Raw genomic sequence first — 27,500 nt, forward strand, 5'->3', positions numbered from 1 at the left:
TCACTGTGAAAAAGTGAAACTGCTCGGTCTGCTCCGGCCTCGAGGCCGGAGCAAGCAGAACATGTTCTGGCCGACCCAGAACAGGTGCAGTCCCAACCAAACGCGCTGTTCTGGTGAATCCTGTTCTAGTTCGTACCAACCAAACGCGCCCTAAGCCACACCCCCTTTTTTGCCACAAAATACAGACATCTGTCCTATTTAGTATTTATCACCGTTAATTTGATCATCGGAGTATAAGCCGCACACCCCCTCCCCCTTGTTGGGTGAATTTTGAGTGTTCAGTGTTCAAAGTGCGGCTTATACTCCGGAAAATATGGTATGTAGAAACAGAACGGATTTTTCGGTGACCTTAAGGATATCATGCCGGTACCTCAACCCACATCGCTTGATTTCATTGTCTCTCATTGTCTCTTTGTGTGTTTGTTGTTTTGTTTCAGCCATGGCTGGACAACAAACACACAGTGTTTGGTCGTGTTACCAGAGGCATGGAGGCTGTCCAGAGCATCAGTCAAGTGAAGACACACCCAAAGACGGACAAGCCGTACGAAGACATCAAAATCGTCAGTGTCACTATCAAATGATTGCATCAGCGTGGTGTGTTGACTACTCAAACTACTACTGTTGCTGCTCCTACTACTGCTGCTGCTGCTTTCACTGCCGCTTCCATCACTGCTGTACTGTTTCTAGCTGGACTGATACAGTATCACACTTTGCCTCAATGTTGATTGGTTAATCAACCAAACAAGGCTTGCCTTGGCCTCAATGCAGTAGCCGGCCTGATACAGTATCACACATTGCCTCACAGCAGCAGTAGCTGGACTGGTTACCGCAGATGGTCCTCTTTGTCTGGTTTCCATAGCGGCAGTCATACTCTCATAGTGTTGTACATAGCCAGGAACTGTCTTCCTTGCCTTCTCTGTATATAGCGTTCTCGTCATGCTGTGTGCGTGCGTGTGTGTGTGTGTGTGTGTGTGTGTCCTTTAGTATGTGTTCTTTGTACCTTGTCCTTGTGAACTCTTCTTTTCAAGTGGTGAAGATCTAATGATGTGCAATATAGTTTTTAGACATTTTTGTATTCTTTGATCTCTAGGATACCGCATCCCTCTGGATTCTCGCCAGTTTTTGATTCGCTCTGACCATTTAAATAAATCCTGTCAAACACGAGAACTGATATTGTCGGAGATATTCTGCTCCAGCTAAGTCACATTGTACCTGCTACAGTTGTACTCAGGTCTGTGTTTAGGAGTGGAATGGGTGAGGTGATGGCATTGCTTCTTTGGCAAACTTATTTTCATCTAGCTTCAGCTCCCCACCTATTCCCCACCTACCTACACAAAACAGACTACAGGGTTGATAGAATTTTGTAACTGCTATTTCTGGCACTGGGTAGACCTTTCTGGACTGTTGCCGAAATAGTTATGTGATGCTTTTGTTTACAAGCTGGTTTCAAATTTGCAATGCCACGTGATCTTAGTGTGTTGAAATGCTGGCTGAGGGCTAGGTTGGTTTGTAAACGCCTCTTCCGAACACTTCAGAAACAGCCAGGCGTATACCTGCAGAGGCCGGCGTTAAGGCTAGGTTTCTATTCCAATCCGGCCTGTACTCCAACCAGGTACACGTAATTCAGTGTATGTCAACACACACAACGGCTGTGTACCGATTCCCCTGTCCGAAGGTGCATCTTGAAAGCTGTATTCAAAACAAGCAGCAACATGCATGCATATGAGACCGGCCTTTATATTTATACTGTAGTACAGTAATGGTGGTCTCCTTTGTGACCTGGAGCTGAAAAGGTCAATACGCACTAATGAGTGATGGCAACCTGATCATGTCGACTCATTCTCAAATTTGGTCAGTCACGAACAACACGTGTGCAGCAGTCTCTGCAAACGGCAGCCATCTTTGTATTGGTCTCCAGACTGATCAGTACTCACTGAGTCTGTGCTTACAAACACTCACTGCAGTGATTGACTGGATGATGTCGCTTGTTGCATGACTATTATTCTGCTATCACCTGTGTTAGTATAGGGTTTTGTCAGGTAAGCTGTCTATACCCAGAGTTCAAACAGAGTACAATCATACATATGCCCACTGGCCTCAGCGTCCGCTGTCCTGTACGAATGCAGTTACAGTTAACACCGAGTCGTTTATTGACCACATTGTGACATGTATGTCATCTGTCCCCTCCACCAACCTGCCCTTATTTGTTTATACCCCGGCGAGCCGCTCAGGCAATGTGTGTGTATGCGTGGCTGGCACATGTCACTGTGCACACTGTGGTACTGTGTGCATGTCTGCGCCTGTCATGCTTCCTCCTCCTGCTCGTCTTCACAGGGATCAGGACTGCACCAGAGACAGAGAGAGACCAGCAGTGTTCTCTCAGCAATATACTTGCCTGGTCCAGTCACTGACTCAGTTAACATGGCCTACACGGCTCACTGGATCTTGCAGCTAGAAAACGGTGAGCAACACCTTTCTTTTATCTCTCATCCAGTGGGTTGCTGCCGCTGCTGTTGGTGGTGGTGGTGGTGGTGGTGGTGGTGACCCTGTGAGTGCACTCGGGGAGTGTAACCTATCACTGCTGCATGGAGGCATTGTACCAGGGGGTCCTTTTGCGAATGGCTAAGGAGTGAAGGCTGGCAAGAGAGAACTTCTGCAGAGACATCATTTCATCATCACGTGCAGTATCAAGCTGCCAAATTCTTATTATTCCAACGTTCTAATCCAATGGTAGCAGGGCTGCTACAGCACCCAAAACACAATCAATTAATTATGCATGTCCAAAATTTCACATTGTTGCAATCTGCAGTACTAGTGCAGATCTCACGCACACACTGGACTAGTCAGTACAGTGTACCTTACAATGAACTTCGAACTGCGCCTCTGCCTCTGCTGCAACATCGAATTATCAGGATGAATCCCACGCATTTCCCACTTACAACAGTACTTGCACATGGATTTCATGGCACTGCTCAGAAAGACATTCTTATGTATAATACTGTATACTTTACACAGTAGGGAGAGAGGAAAATTACAGTTACAACTCCGAGTTTTACGCTCTGCCTGCAGTGCCTGGCCAATCTTCAGGTGACTGGTATTCTGGTAGAGGGGACCCGAACAAGTAAGGAAAAAAGAGGAGGATATGCACATTAAAGGGGAAGTATACCCTAAAATCAAATTTTCACCAGTTGTAGTCTTCGGGGTGCTGAGTCGAATGGTCTAGGTCCGAGGAAGCTGAGACGCTCCCTTCCTCCTTTATTCCCAATCGAACTCGCGCACTTCCACCGAAACTGGGTGACTGCGCCCTACTAGATGGGGATTTGTATGCAAAATGTCACTAAAAGCGCCATTTCGTTCTTATAAAAGCACGGATGACCGCGATTGGCCCATATGTTGTAGTCTTTTGGACGCTGAGTCGACTGGTTTTGGTCCGAAAAGGCTGCAATGCAGCGTTCCTCCTTTATTCCCAATCGAACATGGTTGAACAAGCGGTCACGTGCTCCTGCGTACACCAGTCAGCTGGTCACCGTGCCTGCAGGGTACAACTTACTAGCCTGTTTGACCTTTTTTGGGTGCAGTCCTGTCACTCGAGTTGAACTCGAGTTGAACCTTGGTGTGAAAGTTGTCGCCTGCTGGCGACGTGACCAGGTGATTTGGGCACCCAGGAGCACGTGACCGCTTGTTCAACCATGTCCGATTGGGAATAAAGGAGGAACGCTGCATCGCAGCCTTTTCGGACCAAAACCAGTCGACTCAGCGTCCAAAAGACTACAACATATGGCCCATCGCGGTCATCCGTGCTTTTATAAGAACGAAATGGCGCTTTTAGTGACATTTTGCATACAAATCCCCATCTAGTAGGGCGCAGTCACCCAGTTTCGGTGGAAGTGCGCGAGTTCGATTGGGATTCAAGTAGGAAGGGAGCGGCGCAGCTTCCTCGGACCAAGACCATTCGACTCAGCACCCAGAAGACTACAACTGGTGAAAATTTGATTTTAGGGTATACTTCCCCTTTAAGCAGGGAAGCCATCACCTTTGGTTTAGCGTGAAGTGTGTGGGTTACAGTCAGGGCGGCGTCCCACCAGCCTGTGTGAATTCACAGGAAGCGTGAGTTTCGAAATCTGACGAGAATGTTGAAAGGTCGCTACTGGGATGACGCCTACACCTTAGCTTGGTGGTAGCACATCGCTAGCTGGCCACAAGCGAGGATCCCTGGTTCGAGTCCTGGTGGTGCCAGTCAATTTTCCTTCAGACCTTTCCCATTTCAACTGCCTCGACCTTATGAATACTACAGTGCTGGCAACTGAAATCCGACCCCCTGGGCGGCGCGGCGCGCCGCCCAGGGGGTCGGATTTCAGTTGCCAGCACTGAAGTATACAATTTTTTAAGTAAGGTTGAGTGAGTTGAAATGATGAAGTCCTGATAATCGGAATGCATGTCATGTTTTCCAATTATTAGGACTCCGGGACCACCTAGTAATTTCATGACTTTTACATAATCATGTAGACTCTACTGACCTGCATACCTGCAGGCACTTATGCCAAGTTAGTAAAAAGTTATGGTCAAGTTGCGTGTGGATGCCACCATCATTTTTTCTGTAGCTAAACATTTTCCTGTCTGTACTGGTTTTAGTTCAGGGCTTCCTACTTCGAACACAACAATACTATCAATGGTAGATCTGCAGGTACTTTTATTGTGCAGTGTAAGTGGGTTCATACTATACAGGGGTTCATACTATACAGGGGTTCATACTATACATGCATGCAGGGGACCGCTAGCTAAGGTACAGTAAACCTGATTTAAGCAACCATCCCACAGTGCAAGCAAAAGCGGTCGTTAAAGCCAGGTGGTCTTTAGAACCAGGTCCCACAGTGTCCGTGTAGAACTGTCGGTGCATGGAAAAACGCCACACACACAGCATGTAGATCTACATGTATACAATTGTATTTTTACTTACCTACGCCAGGGTTTGGCTGTAGGAGTAGAACCCACTTTGATTGTAGGAATTGTGGCCAGGGGCAACTGGCCCGAAAGTTGGGAAACGACAGACCAGCTAGACAACAGAGGGCAGCAAGGAGGCTTGCCCGGCAATCCCAGTCCCGGTCCCACCGTCCCACTGACCCTGTCCCGGCCTGAGCAGTGGTGTGCTATGGTCGGTCCGGAAGGAGCATAGGCCAGCTGGGGATTCGATTCCGTCCTGGCGTTGGTGCAAGTGCATGATTGTACAGCTGTAGCCTGTACTGAGTCTGTAGTGCTGTTTTTCACCGCAATCCGTCGTGTGCACAACTGCCCTTCTCTGTCTGCTATGGTCTACACGGATGCGATGCAAGCAGCTGTTGATGATGTTGACCATGCCATGGACTGGTACTAACACAGCCTCACAGGGATCATAACAAAATAACTACTTACCTTGGCATGGTCGACACTCGCTGAGTCAGTCAGGTAGCTCCTTGTAAGTAAGTTGTATCGCATCATGATCCACGGTGTCAGTGACTTGTTTCTCAACACGACGGACAAAAAGGTGAAACCCTTCTGTTCTGTCGAGTGTTGTGCCTGTGTAAGTAGTCGCTGCCAGTGTCCATGGTGTCAGGCTAGCAGATACGGCACTCTGGCATGGCAGTGCCCAGCGACCTGGAAAGGCCCAGTGTTAGGGCATGTGTATCGCCAAACGACGTAGACTTGAGACTGAAGTAATACCTAGTTGAGTCTGAAGCTGCTACGCTACGTGGTCGCTCCACTCCTATCCGGATCCGGACAGGCCCAGCTAGGCCGCTGTATACAATCATGTACGAGCTCGTAGTATCTTTTTCAGCAGTGCGCATGCAGTCGGAGTGTGCGCAACGCCCGTTGACAATGACAACCGTTTCAAGCGATATGTCGACAGCTCGATGGCCTTCGGCTTCGATCGTCCCACTGCTCCTGCTGATGAGGCTGCCACCTAGTGACCCTGTCTGTGCACAGTCCGGTTGTTGGAGGAAAGTGCATGTAGACTACGGTTTGGCTTGGCTGGGGGCCTAACTGGTTTCGTGTCTCGGTTTTTGACTGATGTCTTCACGAGTCGGTTCAATCGGTTTTCCGAGGCGGACCTTATTGCAGTAGATTCTGCATCATTCGTACCATCTCCAACGCCTCTGGACACCCCGGCCAGAGTAACTTTGGCTGTTGCAAATCAATCATCAGGGTACACCTTCACAGGACGAACCGAGGAATTGTTTCCCCAAGAAATTTATTATGCTGTCGTCACATCGCTTCTGTTAGTGGCATTGGTTTCCTGTGGAACAAAGTCAGGAATCCCGAGGCACGCTCTGAGTGGTGGAAGAGGAATCACGGCCAAGATCTCCTCCTCCTTTATTCTGAATCGCTAGACTCGACTTCGCCTCGCACTGGGGCCAGGTGAGTACTTGCACGTGCGGCCAGCACCCTGCATGTGTTGCGCTGCACTAACAAGTAACATGCAGCAGCGAGATTCACAGGACAGCCAGTGAACTCCCACACCTTTGCTACATCCAGTGTTGAATCAAACCGCTTCTCAGCTTCTCGAGTGCTACATGCAGTCTCAGTGCTTTGTGGTAACAATCGCAGTGCGATGGTGTTAGCGATGATATTGCTGCAGCCATATTCATATTGCAAGACATTATGATGATCCACAGGAATACTAACTAAGCCTTATAGGTCTGAATTCAAACCACACACACACACACACTACTGCTAGGTGTTTACTAAGTCTGTCTACCACAGTACCAGCTTGACATCTGCATCTATCTTCATAAACATTCACTCTTGCACCTACATTGCAACTCGCAGCAGAAAAAGTGCTAATTGCACCATATTTGCACACAGCCCAAGTCTATATTTATGATCTGGACCGGTTAGAATGCACTGCTATCTTCATTATGTGATGGTCAATATGGCCAGTGTTAGCCAGTTTTGCATGTCCACTACTGATGAGAACTGGACAATATTATTTTGCAAGACGAGTATCCCTAATCAATGTATCCTTGCATTGCTATCAGGCATCATGACCATGTTCTTAGCCCCTAGACTACTGGCATGGTACTTCGGCCCTGTATAGTCATGTGTGTGTGTGTGTGTGTGTGTGTGTGTGTGTGTTTGTGTGTGTGTGTATGTGTGTGTGTGTGTGTGTGTGTGTGTGTGTGTGTACACATGACTTTTGTGTGTATGCACGTATGTGCGTGTATATGTATGTGTATATGTGTGTGTGTACATGTGGATACATGTGCTTGTGTGCCCAGGGGTCAATCTCCTCACCGCTAGCTGGCGCGTGCCATGGGTGAGGAGACACCGAAGGAGAATGGCCCAGTGACAACAGCAGCAGTAACCAACGGCGATGACCATGACCGACAGGGTGAAGCTGAGGCCGATGGAGGTGCAGCCAGTCGGCTTGCTCGCCGCAAGAGTATCCGTGATCAAATCACTGGAATTGGCGATCTTGTGCTGCTGGACCCGTTGACCGAAGAGGCACTATTGACGAATTTGAGGCGGCGCTATTCTAACGACGAGATCTATGTAAGCAGCTAGGGTAGCACCAGCGTTGCAGAGGCTAACTACACTGTGTGTGTGTGTGTGTGTGTGTGTGTGTTTGTGTGTGTGTGTGTGTGTGTGTGTGTATGTGTGTATGTGTCTGCCCTCCCCCCCCCCCCCTCCCCTCCCACTATACGAATGTAAATTCCATTGATCATCACCCTAACCCTACTTTATAGTATGATCGAGTTTTATTGTCATGTGGCAGTTGTTGATGTTGCCATGCTCTTCTTGATCATGGTTTGTCCTGGCTACTGCACTACTGCAGACATACATTGGCTTGGTGGTCATCTCCATCAACCCCTACAAGTCTCTGAAGGCATACTCAAGCGATGTTGTACAGGAGTACCGCAGTCGCAGTGTCTATGAGACCAAACCACATATGTAAGTTGTATAACATCTCATTGCAGCTTGTATTCTTCCACTTCCATGCAGATAGGAGTGCTGCTGGCATATTGCTGCAGTGCTGCTCAATGAAATCGGATCGAGCGACGCTGGGCGCTGTGCAGCCCTGGACTCGCGAATACTGGGGTGTAAGCCGGTGCAGGGCATAGTCTACATCTTGACTCACACAATCAGTTTTCCTTTGAACAGTACTATAGTTTCAGGCTAGCCTAATTCGTATTTGCAAAGAAATAAGGCCTCTTTTACGGGCAAACAGAAAACAATTGACAGTGGCATGGCGAATGATTAGAACACAACACCAAAAAATGAAAACAATTGTATGTGTAAACGGTACCATTTGGTAGGGGAAAGATCCAAGAGTCCCTAATCCCCTTTTAACATCAAAATCAATGAAAAAACGCAAAAAAAAAAACAGGAAAATACAAGGGCACTGTCCTGCCCACCATCATCTCCAAAACCTCACAGCCGGCCCTCCAAGATTGCCAACTCTCGCAATGCATTTACAGGACGGTGATATGATGATCGTATTTGCAACCTCCAAACACATGATACCATCCACCGTTTGTGTATCTGTCTGATAACTTGATGCACTCGGCCACATTGTTGCTGTTTTGGCTGTCATCATGGCTGTGTGCAAGTAGCTTCTTGCAAGATCCCATCCACTCCACAGCCCTTTTTGATTTTTGGCTAATGCCAAAATTATACCCCTCCCCTCCCAAGATGGTGTAACTTGACCTGGATTGGCTATGCCATAATGGGTATACCAATGGTGAAACTCACATCCCATAGCGAGGTGTTCTCGTGGTTCTCGTATGTCACGATCCAGGGCAGTTTTAGTGTGCAAAGATTTTTTTTAAAGAGCCCTCGTCGAAGGTAAAAAGTACTCCGTATTTTTCGCCTTTCCAGCTCCCTCAAACTTATGGGCACTCCATGTCCGCTACATAAACTTTCGAGGCACGTTAGTGATGTCCATCCAATCATCTAGATCTCTCTCTCACTCACTCTCACTCACTCTCTCTCTCTCTTTCTCTCTCTCTCTCTCTCTCTCTCTCTCTCTCTCTCTCTCTCTCTCTCTCTCTCTCTCTCTCTCTCTTTCTCTCTCACACACACACACACACACGCACACACACACACTCTCTCTCTCTCTCTCTCTCTCTCTCTCTCTCCCTCCCTCCCTCCCTGTCCTATACCAGTTATGCTATTGCTGACTCTGCATATCGGTGGCTCCGTGACAAGCATCAGAATCAATGCATCATCATCTCTGGAGAAAGCGGATCAGGAAAAACTGGTAAGCAGTAAGGACCCAGTGTTGTGATCTCTTTTCCAAAGAATACGACAGGGCGGTGTGGAACGTTTGGGTGGTTGCCTTGTGTAATCATTGACTAATCAACAATCATGTGGTTAGGTTTTAGTCCCATGACTCCAGTCTCTCCAGTCATGATCCTGTCCCTACTGACATTGTTTCTGTTCTTTTTCCGTATCCACCATGTTGTTATTCACAGAGGCTAGCAAGATTGTGATGCGCTATGTGGCATCTGTGTGTGGCAAGGAGAAGGAGGTCGATCGTGTGATGCAAATGTTGCTGCAATCAAATCCACTCCTGGAAGGTGAGCCTCATGAAGAAGATGGAGATGGGAGAGAGGGAGACATTGGGGGGGGGGGGGGGGAGATAGAGTGAAGAGAGAGAGAGAGAGGGGGGGGGGGGGAAGGAGAGAGAACAATGACCATGTTCCATTGAGCCTGCCCCCATTTACCCCCAGATCAATGAGTAGGCAACTCAATGAATCAAGACTCATATTCTACCTCACTGGATGACGTGAATGTGGTGTTCTTTTGTCCAGCGTTTGGCAATGCGAAGACAACTCGGAATGACAACTCTTCAAGATTTGTAAGCATCATTGCATGTATACTGCACTCACTCCCAGCATGGCTTGCTTATCCACTCTTGCGGCAAAGATTTGATCGTGTGCTCAAGGTCTCCCTGATCTTCTGTCACCAGGCCTGATTGAGAAGAATATGTATCCTATATTAAGTATCCTATGCGCCGGCCTGGCTATGTTTTTGTTTTTGACTTAACAACGTATTAGTCCTATGGTCTTATGGCCAATGCATATGTATACAAGATGTTTGATATACCCCATACGCCATGCAAACCAGCTTATACTCAGTATTCCTAGCTCCATACTATAAGAACTTTTCTGTGAGTTTTCTGACCTGGACTGCCTTGTCATGACACAATCGTAGTATCACTTGAACTACACTACTCCTCACGGTGGTGAAACTCTTTGTGTAGCTTTCTTTGTGTGAGTAGCCACGTACTGTTTCTTTAAACGACTCTGCTTGTGTCTGTGTCAGGGCAAATACATGGAGATTGAGTTCAACTTCAAAGGAGAGCCGCTGGGTGGGGAGATCACCAACTGTAAGTTGAACGGGGTGTTGGTGTCATATTTGTGCAACTCAAGTCGGCTCTTCTCAATGGTACCCCTTGTTAACATGGTTACCTACAGCTAGGCAGAACTCACATCACACATGGGGTCCCCAAGTAAAATAATAAAATACAATGGCAGCTATTATGTATGCATAGTACAGTCATACTGTCGTTCACAACCAGCCGCCCGACAAACAATAATCACTCTGATTAAGTTGCTTAGGATGTAGGCTAGCACTCTTTTTCATTGGCTTTTCACTCGTTAACGGTGCTTAGGCAGTTAGGCCGGTGGTTGCGTCCGCATAGGAAGGTGAGCTAAGTGAGCTAAGGTTGTGATAAGGAGGTACTGTAGGCTAAGAATAATAAGTTAGGCCGAGTGTACTCTGAGCAGACTGGGTGATGGAGACCTAAGTTACAAGTGACACATATGCAAAACCAATGTGTTCTGACTGTGGACACTGAGTAGTTGGGAGCTGGGAACAGTGCAGGCAATGAACTGATATTGGTTGCCACATCTATAGCATATTATGTGTATGGATGAGTGGGGTGGGGATTGAGACATACATGTTGTATATGCATGGATGGGAATTGAGACAAACATGTTGTATACAGCATCCTGACTTTGGTCAACAGTGTGCTTATACTTCACTTCATCCACTGAATTAGTAGTCACTGTTTGTTTGTCTGTTTGTTTGTCTTCTCCCTTGTTGTGTGCTCACACTCTTCTGCTGTGATCCTCGCTGTGCAGATCTACTAGAGAAGGTGAGAGTCAATCTTACCGCGGCACTGTGTCTGTGTGTGCACAGTGAGCGTGTGCCACTGTGATGCCCAACTGTGACACTGCTGGGTTTCACTTACCGTATTTCCCCGATTATAAGTCGCACTTGATTATAAGTCGCACCCCCCATTTTCAGGTTTGAGCAATATTGTTGCGATATATTCACTTCAGTAGTAAGTCACGCTCGATTGTAAGTCACGCCCCCTTTTTTACCCTGAATTTTAGTGTTAGAAGGTGCGACTTATAATCGGGGAAATACGGTAGGCTAATCACTGGTAACATTGTGGTATTCGCTAAGTGGGAAATGCCTTGCAAGTTGCTTTGGCTGCTGATTCAGCTTCACTACTATGTGTGTGAGATAAGTGAATAACAATTTGTGCAAGTAGCATGGGACGGCATCATGGCACCACGAATATAATATATTCGTGGTGCCATGATGCCGTCCCATGCTACTTGCACAAATTATTGTGTTGATCTCTGCTTTGAACGTTTCACCATGCTATGGTGTGTACGAGTACATGTAACCAGCCTTGCTGCTTCACTGCACTGTGCATCACAGTCCCGACTTGTGGCGCAGGCGGAAGGAGAGCGGAACTTCCACATCTTCTACCAACTGCTGGCGTCAGCGGCCGTCTCGCAGCTACGTAAGCCGCCGCCGCTTTACACCGTCAATGTCTATAGCTTGATGTCGGTCTTGTGGCTTGCTGTTGCTGCCTGAGCCACATTGCACGATGTGACTGAACCGTACCGTACCACCATAATTATAGTTTCTTTCTTGTATGTCAGCCATGTGCATATAGGTAGTATGTCAGCCATGTGCATCTAGGTAGTATGTCAGCCATGTGCATCTAGGCAGACTTAGATGAGGATTCACTATTAAAAGTTAGAACCCAGCACTTCTGACTGAAGTCACGTCCCAAGCATGCAATGTTAATACCTGCCGTATAGATTGATTTCACACCTAGGCCATGTGACTGCACTTGTGTAGAAAGTGTGCATGGCATGCGGAGGGGGTCAGCGGAATCAACATGGCCGATATCATGTGACCCACTGATGCAGGGATCACGGTGGCGGTGAAACCAACATTGCTGTCCTGTTGGTCTTGTGATAGATATGCAACAGCTCTACATCCATGCATACGAGTATCCCACCGGCTCTCCGAGGCGATCATTGCACTTTGCTCCCGTATTTGTATGATTTTCTTGCCGTCTCTGCAGAGGGTTTGCGCTTGAAGCGTGAGTTGGACGCATACCACTACTTGAGAGGCGCTGGTGGTGTGCGGGAAGAGAGCGATATCAATGACAAAGCAAACTTCAAGGATGTGGAGGTATGTTGGCTAAGTCTCTGCTAAGGCGTGCGCATGTGTGCGTGTGCGTTCATTGCAGAATTCGCTTGCTTGTCTCTCCTCCCCTCCCCCCTCCCCCTTACACACACACATGATGCAGATGGCATGGCCAACCAAACTAAGCCCTTATCTATAGCCTCCATGGCGGCGATGATCATGCCTGTGGATCTTACATATTTTGTGCTGGACATGTACTGTAGGTTTGCTGCAATGAAATGTTTTTCCGTCATCTTGTTTCTGGCTCAGTTGGCGATGGTTGCTGTTGGACTGAAGAAACCGGAGATGCGTGCTATCTTCCGGCTTATTGCCGCCGTTCTCATACTCGGCAACATTTCCTTCAGCAGCGTCGAGAGGGCAGACGAAGATGAGGCGTGTGAACTGAACGGCCGACAAGGTTTGTACTCACGGCCATGGCTAAGCCACGCGTCAGTGCCGATTGTGCTCAGATGTGCCACTTGTCTCTAAGATAATGCATGTTTGCTGGCGGATATCGGAGTGAAAAAGAGAGGAATGAAATGAATGCCCAGTTTCATCCTAGCACCTACACCACCCTGGTTGCATCACTTTCAGTATCTCCATGTGAAATAGCCTGAATGACATGAGTAAAACATGCATGTTTACTTTCATCATAAAGCGTACATGCACAACAGCACGATTGCATTCTTGTGTCCCCTTTGCTTGCACGTCTGTGTGTGTGTGTGTGTGTGTGTGTGTGTGTGTTTGTTTGTGTTACCCACAGCTGTGCAAGATCTTGGCTTCTTACTGGAGGGTGACGAGGCCATACTCGAGAAAGCGCTGACGGAGAAGACGGTCGATACGCTGAAGGAACAGGTCACGGTTGCTCTGTCGGTGGAAAAGGTGGGCACACGTCCCCGGAGTTGCTTTTGCCGATCATCTTCTGTGACGACTAAGACCTCCCGGTGACATGGCCATCCCTAGATCTCTAGCAGCTACTTGGTGTCAAAGAAAGTGGCGAAGAAAGTGGCTGCTCCAAACGTCGGAGCTTGCGCTTCCTGCCGACTGACTCGACAGTTGACTTCTCATGTGCTCTCCAGACTCAGTCGTGAGTCAGTCAAGTGTCAAGTCAGCCGGCAGGAAGCGCAGGCTCTGAAGTCTGGAGTAGCCACCTTCTTCACCAACTACCGCCGGTGTTGCTTCTAAGACACTGAGGGATGTGCGAGAAAATGATAATACCTATTGAGAGAGTAGCCAGGCAGATATGCTCTGCGCCGAACTTTTATAAGGGGCCCAGCCGTGTAAGCATGTTATTCCACCTAGGTCTCGGTGTTCTGCTTGCTGTGTTCCATATCATCTGATACCCACTGTTGACCCTGGCATGGCGTCTCCACTCTGCAGGCGATGTTCGCGAGAGATGCTCTAGCGAAGGCTCTTTACGGACGCATGTTCAACTGGCTCGTTCATCGCGTCAACAACAGTATCAAGGTACACATGCCTACAGGTGCTTGTGTCTACTCACCATTCTGCAGCGTGCATGCACTTCTTATGCTGATAGAGGACAGGCTTCTAACTTACACACCCGTAGTCTCACGCAGACTACATGACCAGCCTACGATGCACTGCACATGTACTGGCAATACTAGTATGACCTCCATGGTGTCAAAGCGCATGCACTTCATTCCACTATGCTGCTGTTTTTTTGTGTTTTTGTTTTTGCATTCTGCATGCGTTCAGGTCACGGCTGCAGGCAAGAGAAAAAGCATTGGTGTACTGGATATCTATGGTTTTGAGATCTTCAAGGTACACACCGTCACACATACAGTACAGCAGTACAGCTACAGTGCATGCATTCATGCATCTGCTGCTTGATCCGCATCTCTCTGAGGTTTCTAAGTTACCGGCTGTAATCCATGCACACACCTGTGTTGGAGGACGTGACTTCAGCCTGCACTGAGTAGTGATTACCTCATTGAAAATGTCTTCTTTGATCAGTATTGTGATCTTGCATGACAAACAATGGCCAGGGTGGGACGAGAGTCACCAGTCAGCCATGCAAATCTGAGCAGGAAGCAAACTGTGAAGTGTCCGGCGCGGCGCATGCGCCTTCTGTGTTAACTTATTTTTGCGCGCTCGCGAAAATTCATATATGCTGAAGCGTGCCGTGCCAGCCATGGGTAAGGAATAAGAACACGCCAGGCTAGATCATGGAGATGGGTACATGTGCCCTACAGTTCTAGGCGTGTGAGGTCACTGTGTTTATTTGCTAGCACGGTTGTAGATGTGTAGCGTGTAACACAATTCATACCAGTGTCTCACAGAAATACATTCAATTTAATCTATGTTCTAATCTTGCCGTGCAGCTCAACTCGTTTGAGCAGTTCATCATCAACTATTGCAATGAGAAGCTGCAGCAGATCTTCATAGAACTGACGCTACACTCCGAGCAGGAAGAGTACGAGCGTGAGGTAAGCAGTAGCCAATGTACGAGTATGTACAGTAAAACCTGTCAAGACTCAAGGCGACCACTCTGACAAAGCAGGCGACCATGCCGATAAGGCAGGTGACCGCTCTGGTAAGGCGACCACCTTTCCTGAAGGACCACTACAACCAGGACTGAGGGCCAGAGATGGTACTTCCAGTCAAATGACCCTCAGTGGACAAAAAGGAGACCACCTGTGCACAGAGATCACATTTCAGTGGAAGGTCCCTTAATTAAGCGGTCGGCTTAGACAGGTTTCACCGGCTGTGCGTGTGGGGTAGTGTATAGGGTCTGATGTGACGACCAGTGCTACTTGATACTTACTGCATGCATGGCTGCATGGTGGTACGTGTGTGTGTGGGGGGGGGGGGGGGGGGGACTACAGTTATGATGTTATACACACCAGTTATGATGTGACCATGTCGGTGATCATGTCGGTGTCCTATGTTCATCATCATGTGTGCGTCACAGGGTGTCAAGTGGGAACACATTGACTACTTCAACAACGTCGTCGTCTGTGACCTGATCGAGAAGGTGCGTGTCATCCAACTCATTGCGATGAGATCTTTGTCATGACTGCTGGATCCTCTAGATTGGAACATGTCTCTGTTTGCTAGTATCTTAGTTGTACATGATAAGAAGGCAGATGACTGTGCAGTACCGTCTGGCACCAAAGAACGAATAGGCTAGAAATTTACCAGGTACCGGATGCCACATATAGTACGGAAAGAAAAAAACTACAATTTGTGCAAACACTCCGTCGGTCCCTTAATATGTGTTCATCTTTTAAAGAGAGGTTTGCCTGCAGTCCTTTGGCGCGTGACAATCTTAAAGGGGCCCCTTGGTGTGTGTCCATCTGAAAAGGGTTCCCCGTGGTGCGTGACCATCTTAAAGGGGCCCATTGGTGTGTGTCCATCTGAAAGAGGCTTGACTGTGGTATGATTATGAGTTGCACTCTGTAGTACATTCTGATCCGTTATGTATGGTAAGCAGTGTACCTATTGCTATGCCTGCCTTCGTAACAGGGAGTAGTAAAATACCAGTATTTTACTACTCCCTGCTTTGTACAGCATCTCTTAGTCTTTTTGTCAATTGCGTGTTTCCTCTGTTCTCTGCTCCACCTGACAGCCAAACACGGGTGTATTGTCTATTCTGGACGACGAGTGTCTGAGACCAGGAGAGGTGAGCACTCGCTGTGCATTACTACGGTACAGCAACCAGCAGATGTAGATATTGGCCAAGCCGTGCATTCCCAATGATTATAAATCCTGTATGTGCATAGACGTCCCAGGATGGAGTACCGGTACAGAATTTATTAGCTTTAAATACACGGATGTATCCACCAAGGTGTACAAGTACGGCCGTATTTTCTGCAGTATAAGTCGCACTAGAGTATAAGCTGCACCCAGATTTTTGTATCGAAATACAGACATCGACCCAGTACATGGTGTATAAGCCGCATCCCTCATTCCTTCCAGGATGTGCTATGTGAACACTTCTTTTCAATAATCATGTTACACATTTGAAACAGCAGTACCGTTGATTAGGCCACCCTTTCTTTTTTCGTTGTTTAACGTCCGCGCCCGCGTGCCTTTTTGCCTCCGACCGGAAAAAAAAACAAGAAAGTAGTAGTACCAATAATATGCGAAGTTGTAAATACATGATTGTGTAGTTTCACAGTGTGCCAATCATGACCTTAAACTTATAATCTTGCCTCCCGGGCATGCCTTTGTCTTGTGTTCTTTTTCTTTTTTTTGTTGGCTTTTAAATATCGTACGGTGTGTGTCCTAGTAAAAATCCAGATGTAATGAATTCATGACATGCTAACTCCATGCTTTGTACCTGTTTTGTTGGATTCATCAGGCATGTGCTCCAATGTACCATCAAAGAGTGTTGTTCTATGCCTGCAAGTGCCGTTAGACCCAGAAATATTGTATATATCACATGCTTTACTGGTCAAAATGTTTGATTGGGGTTTCCAGTTTTTGGAATGGGCTTTTGTTTTTTTTCCGCCCTCCCGCGTACCTTTTCACGAAAAAAAGGACGTTAAACAATGAATTAACAAAGGGTGGCCTTAGAGACAAGCCCATGGTTGCCCAACTTTACTTTCTTGCAGGTGTCTGACATGACGTTCCTGCATAAGATGGACCAGCGCTGTCTCAAGCATGAGCATTATTCAAGTCGTGCCAGCAAGCAACTACACAGCGACAAAACCCTACCCAGGAACGCATTCCGCATCAAGCACTATGCAGGAAACGTAAGTGTTTCTACGGTGTGCTGCTGTGAGGGGGGGGGGGGCAGATAGATATTCCATAGAGTCGTTCTATGTTTAACCTACGATGTAAACTCGCTGGATCGACTTCCTTAATTCTACCAGAAAGCAACGTATTTGTATGACCGTAGCATAGCATATTTTTATAATAGGGACTGCCTGACGAAATACAGCAGTAGCGACTTTTTTTGTCCCCCACACTGGAGCTCGTGCTTTTCCACCGACTTGACTTGACTGACTCACGACTGCCATCCAGAGCACACGAGAAGTCCGTCGAACCTTCGACTCGGCAAACCTGGAAGAAAGCCCGACTCACTGCTCAATACGCAGTGTTTCGCGGATTGCTGGACTTCTCGTGTGCTCTGGACGGCAGTTGTGAGTCAGTCAAGTGTCAAGTCAAGTCAATGGAAAAGCACGAGCTTTAGACAGTTTAGTATGGGGAGCAACCAACTTTCCAAATTCCTATTGGGAGTGCCTTTTCAGTAAAATTCTAAATTCATATTTCTAGAATTTTCAATGCAATTGGCGACCCGTGGAGGGTGCTAGGCTGAGCAAGACTATGTACTGGAATGCTTATGTAACTGTCACTGATCCCAACGTTATGAGCGGACTATCAAAACGGGATTTGACTCTGATATATTAATGAAAGGCTATTGGAGTTCTTGCTTGTGTCTATTTCGACTTTGGGGGTTTAGCTCAGTGGTAGAGCGCTCGCTTTGCATGCGAGAGGCCATGGGTTCGAACCCCATATCCTCCAGTTTTTTCTTGTTTTCAGATGCAGAAGGGAGGGGGATTTATCCTGGCACAATGGGGCAGGGATGTGGGGCAAGCATTCCGACAAGCTTATCTTCTTCTCTCAGCTTCCATTGTTTTGGCGAATAAGATTTAGTTCGTTTGGCTTGCACTGTGTGCTTGTGTGTATGTGTGCACTGCATGTGTATGCATACGTGTGTGATTTGCACTACAGGTTGCGTACTGTGTGGACGGATTCATCGACAAGAACAAGGACTCACTGCATCGCGATCTCTCCAGGGCCATGTACTCGTGTGATCATCTGCTTCTGAAGTTGTTTTTCATTGAAGGTATGCACTGTATGCACTGTATGCACTGTATGCACTGTATGCACTGTATGTATTGTATGCACTGTATGTATTGTATGCATAGTACATAGTGTACACTGTACAGCTGTACTGTACTGTGTCTGTGTACATGTAGCTCTGGATGTCTTACGGATAGATCTGACCGGCATGTGTGCTGCCAGGATGATTTCAACGTCACGTGCCACAAGCTGTGCTGTCTAGCATTGCTTGATGTAATCCAGAGCCTGGTGGCGCTTAGCCTGATGGCTATGATAGGATGGCTGCATGGTGCTATTAGTTTTGCTCTGCATTCCAGTTTTTGATTGAAAGACATTCCTATGTCCTGGTCCTCTAGCTGCATGGTCCACCAGCCTGATCTTAATTTTGCTGTAACAGTACCATCTTAGGGGCCATTTGGCATTATCAATAATGTTCACGGAAGGAACAAGTTAAGTTATAACCCCCACCCCCACCCCCACCCCCACCCCTGAACGAAAAAAATTAATACATCGACATGACGTTGATGTGATAGCTAGAGTGGATTGATGTTTCAATTATCAATATTTTTCAAGCGAAACTTGCCTCAACCCATCCACCCTTTAACGATACTTTTTTTCATTTAGTGTATTAAGATCGATAACTATTCACAGCCCCCTACTACAATGTCATCGAGTAGATTTCTTGCCACAATGCCCGTTTCCCTTGTCTTCAGTACTCGTATCCGCCTGAATATGCTATGGTTGTTTGATAAGGCGCATCCTGTCTAATCCTGCTCTGTGTCTGTAGGCGACCCAGAGAACAAGTCTTTGAAGCGCGCCCCCACAGCCGGCTACCAGTTCAAGGCGTCTGTCAGTGAGCTGATGAAGAACCTGACCAGCAAGAATCCAAACTACATCCGATGCATCAAGGTATGGGCTTTAAAATACCTGCAACCGTGTGTAATTTCTCAGATGCAATGATCTCAACATAGAATACCGGTATCTCAATCCAACCTACGTGACATAGACCCATAGAAATTTGATGATCAAGGAATCTGAATGGGTATGTGATTCTTAATTAACGTCTTTTAAAGTTTATACAGCCAAAGTACACCAATGTGTGTGTGTGTGTGTGTGTGTGTGCTCATGAATACCATGAATACTGCCGCCATTTGTACATCACAAGCTAGTTTACGTTGCTTACTGCTGCCACTTCGGCAACATCCCACACGGTCCTCCTAACGCTGCTTGCGATCTCCTCGACTACCTTTAGTCATACAAGATAATGGGATAATTATAAATTTATAATGCCGCGTGTTATCCATATCTAGTGTCATAATGTTTAGCTGGAGAGTAATGTATGTCTGTGTATGTCTGTGTATGTCTGTGTATGTCTGTGTATGTCTGTGTTCCATCTTCATGGATTTCAGCCGAATGACTTGAAGAAGCCCAACAAGTTTGATGATGATCTCGTTCTTCACCAAGTGCGTTATCTTGGGTGAGTACCTACACGTATGCCTGTGTTTACTATGAAAACATGCGCCCAGTTCGGATGCCGGGGCCTGGCTTCTTTTCACATACACCACACTGCTTTACTGTGTGTTTGGTTGGCGGCTTTTCTTTCACTCTGCCCTCGTTTCTTCAGTAACCTGCCGCGATGTTGAGTGTTTGTTTTATTTCTGTGTTGTTTTTTTTTGCAGCCTGATGGAGAATGTTCGTGTTCGGCGAGCTGGCTATGCCTTTCGTCAGGCTTACAACTTGACTTTAGAAAGGTGAGTAGCCTTACGTTTGGTACGTATGTACCCTGGTTTTACCGGCTATAAGTCGACCCTCATTACTGAGGGCCTCGATTTTCCGGTTCAATCGCAATAAACACCGGTTTTACGTGGACTAACTTTTTTTTAAATTAAATACAGCAAAAGCCGGATGTTAGAGAGCCGACTGTGATTGAGAATTACTGGGAACCGGCTGTTAAGATGGGCTACATCCTTGATCCTTTTCTTCTTTTGAACCACCTGCCGTTTCTCATAACACGTTTCTTGATAACACGTTTCTTGATATTTCCAAGCGACTCTTTTTGTGTTCGATCTCCACCTTCATACTTGTAGATTCAAGATGCTGGCGCCAAAGACCTGGCCAATGTGGAAGGGACCTCCACGACAAGGTGTTGTGGAGATCATGAAGGTAGAGGAGCACTGTACTGGCCACATTTGCCACTGCAACGTGCCATTATCACTGATTGTGTACCGCACTACTTGAAGTACATATAACCCCACTCTTTACTTTGTACCATGGTGGTGAAACCGTGACTTCCCTTCACTGAGAAATATTTTTTTGTAATAAAATTAAACAAGATTTACTCTTCTGTTCTGGACCCGTAATAAATCTGTTGTTGTTGTTGTTGTTGTTGTTGTTGTTGTTGTTGTTGTTGTTGTTGTTGTTGCTGTTGTTGCTGTTGTTGCTGTTGTTGTTGCTGTTGTTGTTGTTGTTGTTGTTGTTGTTGTTGTTGTTGTTGCTGCTGTTGCTGTTGCTGTTGTTGCTGTTGCTGTTGCTGTTGTTGCTGTTGCTGTTGCTGTTGTTGCTGTTGCTGTTGTTGCTGTTGCTGTTGCTGTTGCTGTTGTTGCTGTTGCTGTTGCTGTTGCTGTTGTTGCTGTTGCTGTTGCCGCTGCTGTTGTTGCTGTTGCTGTTGCTGTTGCCGCTGCTGTTGCTGTTGCCGCTGCTGTTGCTGTTGCCGCTGCTGCCGTCGTCGTCGCCGTTGTCGCATGTCCACTTCTTTCATTGTCTACTGCAGCACCTTAAGATCACTAACAAGGAGTACGCTTGCGGTCGGTCGAAGATCTTCATCCGCAATCCGAAGACTGTAAGTCTGGGAGAGATGTTTCAATTCTAATACAGTATCTGTGCCACGATACGTAGGTAGTACTGATCAATGCCGTCATCAGCCCTGGGATCCTGTGATGTATTTCATCATCCACTCTTGTCGGGGAATCTCAAGCACGCACACAGAGTGCACCCGACACAACGAACACCCACTCAGTTCATATGGTTTACAAAGTTGAATGCATGATAGGATTAAAGTAACGGGAAGAGAAATAGAAAGTCGAAACTGTCTTCATGCCATTGCAATAATAATTACAACCCCTGAACACCGCGTGGTTGAGAGCTCTATCTGCTCAGGGGGTGCATGCATGCGTGCACAGCACACCCACACGTAATGAGTCTGAAGCACATGCCAGTACGTCATATTAGGACGTGACGTGGCAACGTGATACTAGTACATGCCCCCTAGTGACAATTGTCACTAAAAATGAGGAGAAGAAGATAAAAAAACAGTACCAATTATCGCAGAATAGGAGCCAATAAATTGAGAAAACAAAACAAAAGAACCAAATTTATGACACACACTATTAAACGTCAATCGTCAGAGACGGCCAAAACACGAATTAGAGTCACGAGTCAGACCCAAACTCGGACAAAGCAGAGAACATAGTGGTCTCAAGAGCCATACCTACTAGGCTCACGGAGCAGGGCTCTGTCGCGGAGAAGACGACCACCAGCGGTGTCATCAGGTACACCAGCCAAAGGCACATGGTCCAACGGCTCGTCATCGATAATACTAGCTACATCTAGTGGCTCAGGGATACGACTGGAATGACTTCCAGCAGGCTTCAGCAGCTCTGTGTTGACGAGTTTTTCTGCTGTGCCACGGCCAATCACGACAGTTGAGGGACCAACGACTCGCTTGACGATCCAACCTTCTTCGAATTCGGGGAGTCGTTTCTGGTGCCGGTGTGGACGGCGGAAGAGAACAGACTCTCCAGCCGAGAACGCTTGAGTTGGCTCCTCGACAAAATCGCAGGACGACAACTCTGATTCCAGGAGATCGTACATGGCTGAGGCGCGACGCTGTATTTCCTCCGTCCAGCGGGGAAACGACCAATCTGTTGGGGTAGCATCCACCACGAGACTGCGGGGCTGCCAGCCAACCATTGCTTGCATAGGTGAGACACCGGTGACACTGTGGGGCCTGTTGCGGTAGAAGTACAGGAGCATAGCTAGGTCAACCTGCCAATCACTGGACTCGTCGAGGACCTTCCGCACCAAGGTCAACAGCGTTTGGTTGAACCGTTCTGCGGCACCTTGCGATTGGGGGTGGCGAACTGCGCCAAAACACACGTTGACCCCAAATACCTTGTAGAGGGATGACATCAGGGCATTGTGAAGCTCGGTGCCGTTGTCGGAGCGGATAACATGGGGAGGACCCCACCGAGTGCAGACACTAACAAATGCATCGGCGACAGACTCAGCATCATGGCGAACAAGTGGGACGACCTCCACCCACTTGGTGAAGGTGTCAATGCAGACAAGAACGCAGTGATATCGGCCAGACTTGTTGGTACCAAGCTCGAGCGTGTCAATTTGCACAACACGCCAGGGACCATCGGGAGTTACAGGTCGCGTTGGTTGCGGTAGACAAGGTTGAGCAGGATTTGCCGCACGGCAGGTGGTGCACTCTGACACGTAGTCACGGCAGCGCTGTGCCATACCAGGGAAATAGCATTGGCTACGGAGTAGACGCCACATACTTTCCCAACCGGCGTGACCACTCACAGTATGGGCGACTGCAAGTGCATCGGCAGTAAGACTCTGGGGAAGGGCAGGCACAAGCTCAACATCGTTGAGAGGCGATTTCACGCTGCGAAACAGCACATCATCCTCAATCACCAGCTGGGTTCGGACTCTGCTGTAGCTGGAGTTGGGAATCGGTTCACCGGAGAGAAGCTGGGCCTTAACGGACGAGATCTCCTCGTCAGCAACTTGGGCAGTGGCGATGTCACCCATAGCAAGAGGTGGGAGAGCACGAACGGTAACACCGGCTGCTGCAACATCAGGCTGTGGCTTCTTAGGACTGTCCGGCACACGGAACCAGGTAGGGACACGGGTTAGCTGATCCGAAATATTGTCCTCTGAGCGGACCCATTCAACGTCAACTGTAATGCCAGATACAGTGATCAAATCGTCGATGATCTGCAAACGACGCTGAACCAACGTAGCGTGAAGGCCACTCACTTTAACACGACGAATGTTGTTCAGCAACTGCGTCAACCAGCCATGGACTGTACGCGAATCAGTGTGCAAGACCACGTTCTTCACTGGCCAACACAGAGCGAGGTTGAGCGACTTGATGACGGCGTCTAACTCTGCTATGTTGATATGACGCTTATCATCGGAAGGTCTGAGCCAGGACTTGTCTTCGACGATAGCGCCGTTGACTTCCAGAACCGCACCCATGGCCAGGCCAGAAGCATCGCACCAAACGTGCCACACTGTGGTGTCATCACAGGGCACAGACCAGACACCATGCACAGGATCGTCTTGACGGACACGAGACTCGACCTCACGACATGGTTGCACGAGATGAGGCGGTACGAGGTCATCCCATTTCGATGTGTTCTCGCCGACAAGCCGCTTGATGTAGTTGCACAGCGGGCGTAACCAGGAACATACCGGGTAGTGACTAATCACACGGCCACACCAACTGAACACTTGACGACGAGTTGGTGACTCTGGCAACTTGAGGTCAACACCAGCACGACGTTCCCACGTGACTGTATCTTCGACATCAGAAGAGGACAGCTGTAGGCCCAACACACGAGCAGTTGCGAACTGCTCTGGCTCTTTCGTCTCAAGCCCATAGCTGGCGAGTTCATAGCGGACGATGTCGGTCTGGGCAGTAGGGACGTAGAGGTCGTCCACATAGTTGTCAACGTCGGCGTGATCACGGGTAATCCATTGGACAATCATGTCCAAGATCTTTGGCGCGACGTTCAGACCGAATCCCATGCGGGTCATGGTATACAACTCGCCTTTGTACACAACGGTTTGGTACTTGTACAGGGTGGGATGGATCCGAACTTGCAGGTAGGCTTTCCGGATGTCGAGAAGAACGCTGTCGGCACTACGTCTGCGCCAGTCACGAAGTTTCGCGTCACAAGCTGGAGCGGTGACACCGGGGTGGGACACAAGACAGGCATTCAGGGCACGGTAGTCCAAGCACGGCCGAACCGGCGTGGATGCCTTGTGCTGCTGACTAACGGCAAGTATCGGCAAGACAGCGACAGGCTCTCCGAATGCCTCGGAGTCGTACTTGACAAGCCATCCATTGTCCACCCACAACTTCATTTCTGAAGCAAACTGCTCCTCCTCGCTGACGCTTAGAGACTTCCGCGAGTACTCTCCAATGCCGGAACCAATGTGCTGCTCGGGTGCAACGCCACCCTTCCACGACCACTGAGCAATCCAATGACCACGCTCATTCGACCAGTTAGCTAGGCAATCATTCGCCTTCAAGGTGACTGTCGACTCGGACTCGGTAACATCGATGTGACGAGAAAGCTTGTTAGGCTTCTCAGATTCGGGTTGGGGAGATGCACCGGCAGCGACACCTGCCTGCTGACCAAACACAACTGAGGACAGCGTGCCCCCTAGACCGTCGTAACGTAGAGTGAGGCCACCGACCTTGCCAATGGTATCTGTGCCAATCAGGAAGTCCGTGTTCAAGGACGACAAGTTGGGCACAACGAGACAATCAATAGTGATCCGAGGCAAATGGACGGCTCCATCAAGTCGTTGCACACGTAGCGTGACGTTGCCAAGGATAGTAAGTGGTGTTCCGTCGATAGACAACAGCTTGTCCTGACAGGGAGAAACTGCAGCTGATAGGTTCAATCGGTCAACAACAGCCGACTCCACCAGTGTGCGAGTACAGCCAGAATCCACCACAGAGGCAAAACGCGTCCACGTACTAGACTCAGTACTGGGTTCCTGTACGTCCACGGCTACACGAACTAGGTCTCCATCCGATTTTGCCAGAGCAAGGCAAATATCCGTACGTTCAGGCGGCGCGTGACCAGCAGCGACATTTCCAACTCGACTCTTGTTCGGACAGTCCTTGGAAATATGCCCTTTCGCTTTACAGGCATAACAGGTGACACTGGGCTTACGCTTCGGGCACTGTGATCTCACATGGCCCACGGCCTTACACTGGTAACACACGAGCGACTTCTTGGGCTGAGAGCTAGCAGCAGCAACAGCACCATGGGATTCTGGGAGTTTGGATGCCTGCATGACTCTGATTTGATTTGCCATATCAGTGACAGTGAGCTTCTGCGTAGCAGACGCCATACGAACGTGGTGACCAATATCAGCTGGCAACCCACTCAGGAACTGCTCAATCAGCACGGGATCTGAATTATCCGCAATCTTATGGCCAGACAGCGTAAGTAGGCGCTTCAAATCTGCCAGGTACGCGTCCACAGGCTCTCCATTCCGCAAAGCCCTTGACGTAAATGAACGGTAGGCAGCACCAGGCGTGGGGCAAAATGCCTGCTCCAGCGCAGATTTAATTTTTGCCGGCGATTTTTTGTCCTCGTCAGACAATTGAGTGACAACCGTAAAGGCTTGTCCACTCAGGAACAACGGAAGATGCTCAGCCTTGGCAGCGTCATCGGCCCACTTATTGGCCTTGGCTAAGACCAGAAACTTAGCCCAGAACTCATCAAAGTCGTCCTGTTTGCCCCGATACGGGCGAATAAATCCATCCAACTTCGAAGCCATCTTTCAGAACTTCCAACGGGTTTCGGCACCAAAGTTGTCGGGGAATCTCAAGCACGCACACAGAGTGCACCCGACACAACGAACACCCACTCAGTTCATATGGTTTACAAAGTTGAATGCATGATAGGATTAAAGTAACGGGAAGAGAAATAGAAAGTCGAAACTGTCTTCATGCCATTGCAATAATAATTACAACCCCTGAACACCGCGTGGTTGAGAGCTCTATCTGCTCAGGGGGTGCATGCATGCGTGCACAGCACACCCACACGTAATGAGTCTGAAGCACATGCCAGTACGTCATATTAGGACGTGACGTGGCAACGTGATACTAGTACACTCTCCTAGAATAGCCCACCGTCAGCCTACTGAGGAGTGTACTATAACCGTGTCACTAGGACTACTGCAGACCCACAACCGAACTCATAGTTACGTTTCACACTGATTTAATTCCATGAGGTTATTGTTGGGACTAAGAAAAAGAACTAACTAAAAACAATGTTGGGAGAGCAAGAACCATCTCGCACCATACCGGACGCATGCGCATGGTGCATCGAACCGGAACTAAAGACTAAAGTACAGAGCACGCGAAGGTGCAGTACATGTATGCGCCTGCAAGCAGCAGTGTCAGGAATGCAGTGAATCGCACACACCGCACATGCAGTGGAACAAGGAGTCACGCACGACTCATCCCTGAACGACAACGCCATGCAAGTACTCATGTACACAGGAAAGAACACAAACAGTGCACACAGCAACGAACAGAAGCAGCTAGTACACGTACTTGTACTAGGAGACATTCACACAACACCATGAATACTAGCTAGTGTCAGTCAGGATGGTGGAGGGGGTCACCATTACACTTCAGGAGCAAGGCAGAATACAAAGTTGATGCTCATTGACATACAGATGCTTGGTCTGCTTATAAGCAGGCTCATCCGCCCAGGCTTCACTACCACATACGTTATTGTATGTGTGTGTGTGTTTTTTCTACTTTGGCGCTTCCCTGTGTGTGACCATGCAGGTGTTTGATCTTGAGGACCAGCGTCGTGAGTCGTTGAACCGCATTGCAACGCTGATTCAGACTGTATACCGTGGCTATGTTTGCCGCACCAGGGTAGGTCCTGTGTGCACTGTGTATCCATGACTGAGTGTGTTCAATTGGGGTGGGGTGCAGGTCGGGAGGGGGGGGGGGGGGGGTATTAGAATTCACGAGTTTTGTCCAGCCGCCAACGGTTGGAGCATCTTCAAGGCTGGCTAGACCAATGTGGGTACTGTGCTCACTCACTGCATAAGAGCAGTGTAACTTTACATGTACATGATTGTACTTGTGGTTAGTTTGTGAGGATGAAGGATGCCGCATAGAGCGAGAACGCTGGCATCTACAACTAAAATGGCCCGGGTTACCCTTATTTCAATGTTGTCAGGGTCCACAGTGAACAGTGAACACTGGACCACCCACTTCAACGCATGCACCAGCATGATTGTGCAGCAATAACGTTTCAAGGTATTTGTCCAAATTCCATTCTGATTTAAACAAGGATATGGCTGCAGCAGAACTTGATAATGATGAAGATACCTGGCACAGCATGCACATCCACCAAACCAGTCCTAAAAAGTAA

At 48.2% G+C, this 27,500-nt stretch overlaps 2 protein-coding genes and 1 non-coding gene across 3 annotated transcripts in view; all 3 read left to right on the top strand.

The window, feature by feature from the left end:
* Positions 1-1,167, top strand: part of LOC135814721 (peptidylprolyl isomerase domain and WD repeat-containing protein 1-like) — a 23,770-nt gene extending 22,603 nt beyond the window's left edge. Inside the window, exon 19 of the mRNA XM_065327890.1 lies at positions 438-1,167. Coding sequence (XP_065183962.1) covers positions 438-581 — 144 coding nt within the window. The 3' untranslated portion in view covers positions 582-1,167. The remainder of the gene's footprint in view (positions 1-437) is intronic.
* A 4,577-nt stretch (positions 1,168-5,744) lies between these two features.
* Positions 5,745-27,500, top strand: part of LOC135814720 (unconventional myosin-Ia-like) — a 28,507-nt gene continuing 6,751 nt past the window's right edge. Inside the window, exons 1-25 of the mRNA XM_065327889.1 lie at positions 5,745-6,393; positions 7,254-7,527; positions 7,811-7,926; positions 9,141-9,235; positions 9,450-9,554; positions 9,789-9,835; positions 10,303-10,366; positions 11,124-11,137; positions 11,713-11,797; positions 12,371-12,480; positions 12,745-12,892; positions 13,238-13,356; positions 13,855-13,941; positions 14,191-14,256; positions 14,817-14,921; positions 15,407-15,469; positions 16,064-16,117; positions 17,052-17,192; positions 18,175-18,289; positions 19,073-19,194; positions 19,695-19,762; positions 19,965-20,036; positions 20,373-20,448; positions 21,056-21,124; positions 26,903-26,995. Of these exons, the coding sequence (XP_065183961.1) occupies positions 7,288-7,527; positions 7,811-7,926; positions 9,141-9,235; positions 9,450-9,554; positions 9,789-9,835; positions 10,303-10,366; positions 11,124-11,137; positions 11,713-11,797; positions 12,371-12,480; positions 12,745-12,892; positions 13,238-13,356; positions 13,855-13,941; positions 14,191-14,256; positions 14,817-14,921; positions 15,407-15,469; positions 16,064-16,117; positions 17,052-17,192; positions 18,175-18,289; positions 19,073-19,194; positions 19,695-19,762; positions 19,965-20,036; positions 20,373-20,448; positions 21,056-21,124; positions 26,903-26,995 (2,274 nt within the window). The 5' untranslated portion in view covers positions 5,745-6,393; positions 7,254-7,287. The remainder of the gene's footprint in view (positions 6,394-7,253; positions 7,528-7,810; positions 7,927-9,140; positions 9,236-9,449; positions 9,555-9,788; positions 9,836-10,302; positions 10,367-11,123; positions 11,138-11,712; positions 11,798-12,370; positions 12,481-12,744; positions 12,893-13,237; positions 13,357-13,854; positions 13,942-14,190; positions 14,257-14,816; positions 14,922-15,406; positions 15,470-16,063; positions 16,118-17,051; positions 17,193-18,174; positions 18,290-19,072; positions 19,195-19,694; positions 19,763-19,964; positions 20,037-20,372; positions 20,449-21,055; positions 21,125-26,902; positions 26,996-27,500) is intronic.
* Trnaa-ugc (transfer RNA alanine (anticodon UGC)) lies at positions 17,893-17,964 on the top strand. The gene has a single exon. It is a non-coding gene; the product is annotated as a tRNA-Ala (tRNA).

Source organism: Sycon ciliatum, chromosome 4 (assembly GCF_964019385.1).
Source record: "Sycon ciliatum chromosome 4, ocSycCili1.1, whole genome shotgun sequence".
NCBI lineage: Eukaryota > Metazoa > Porifera > Calcarea > Leucosolenida > Sycettidae > Sycon > Sycon ciliatum.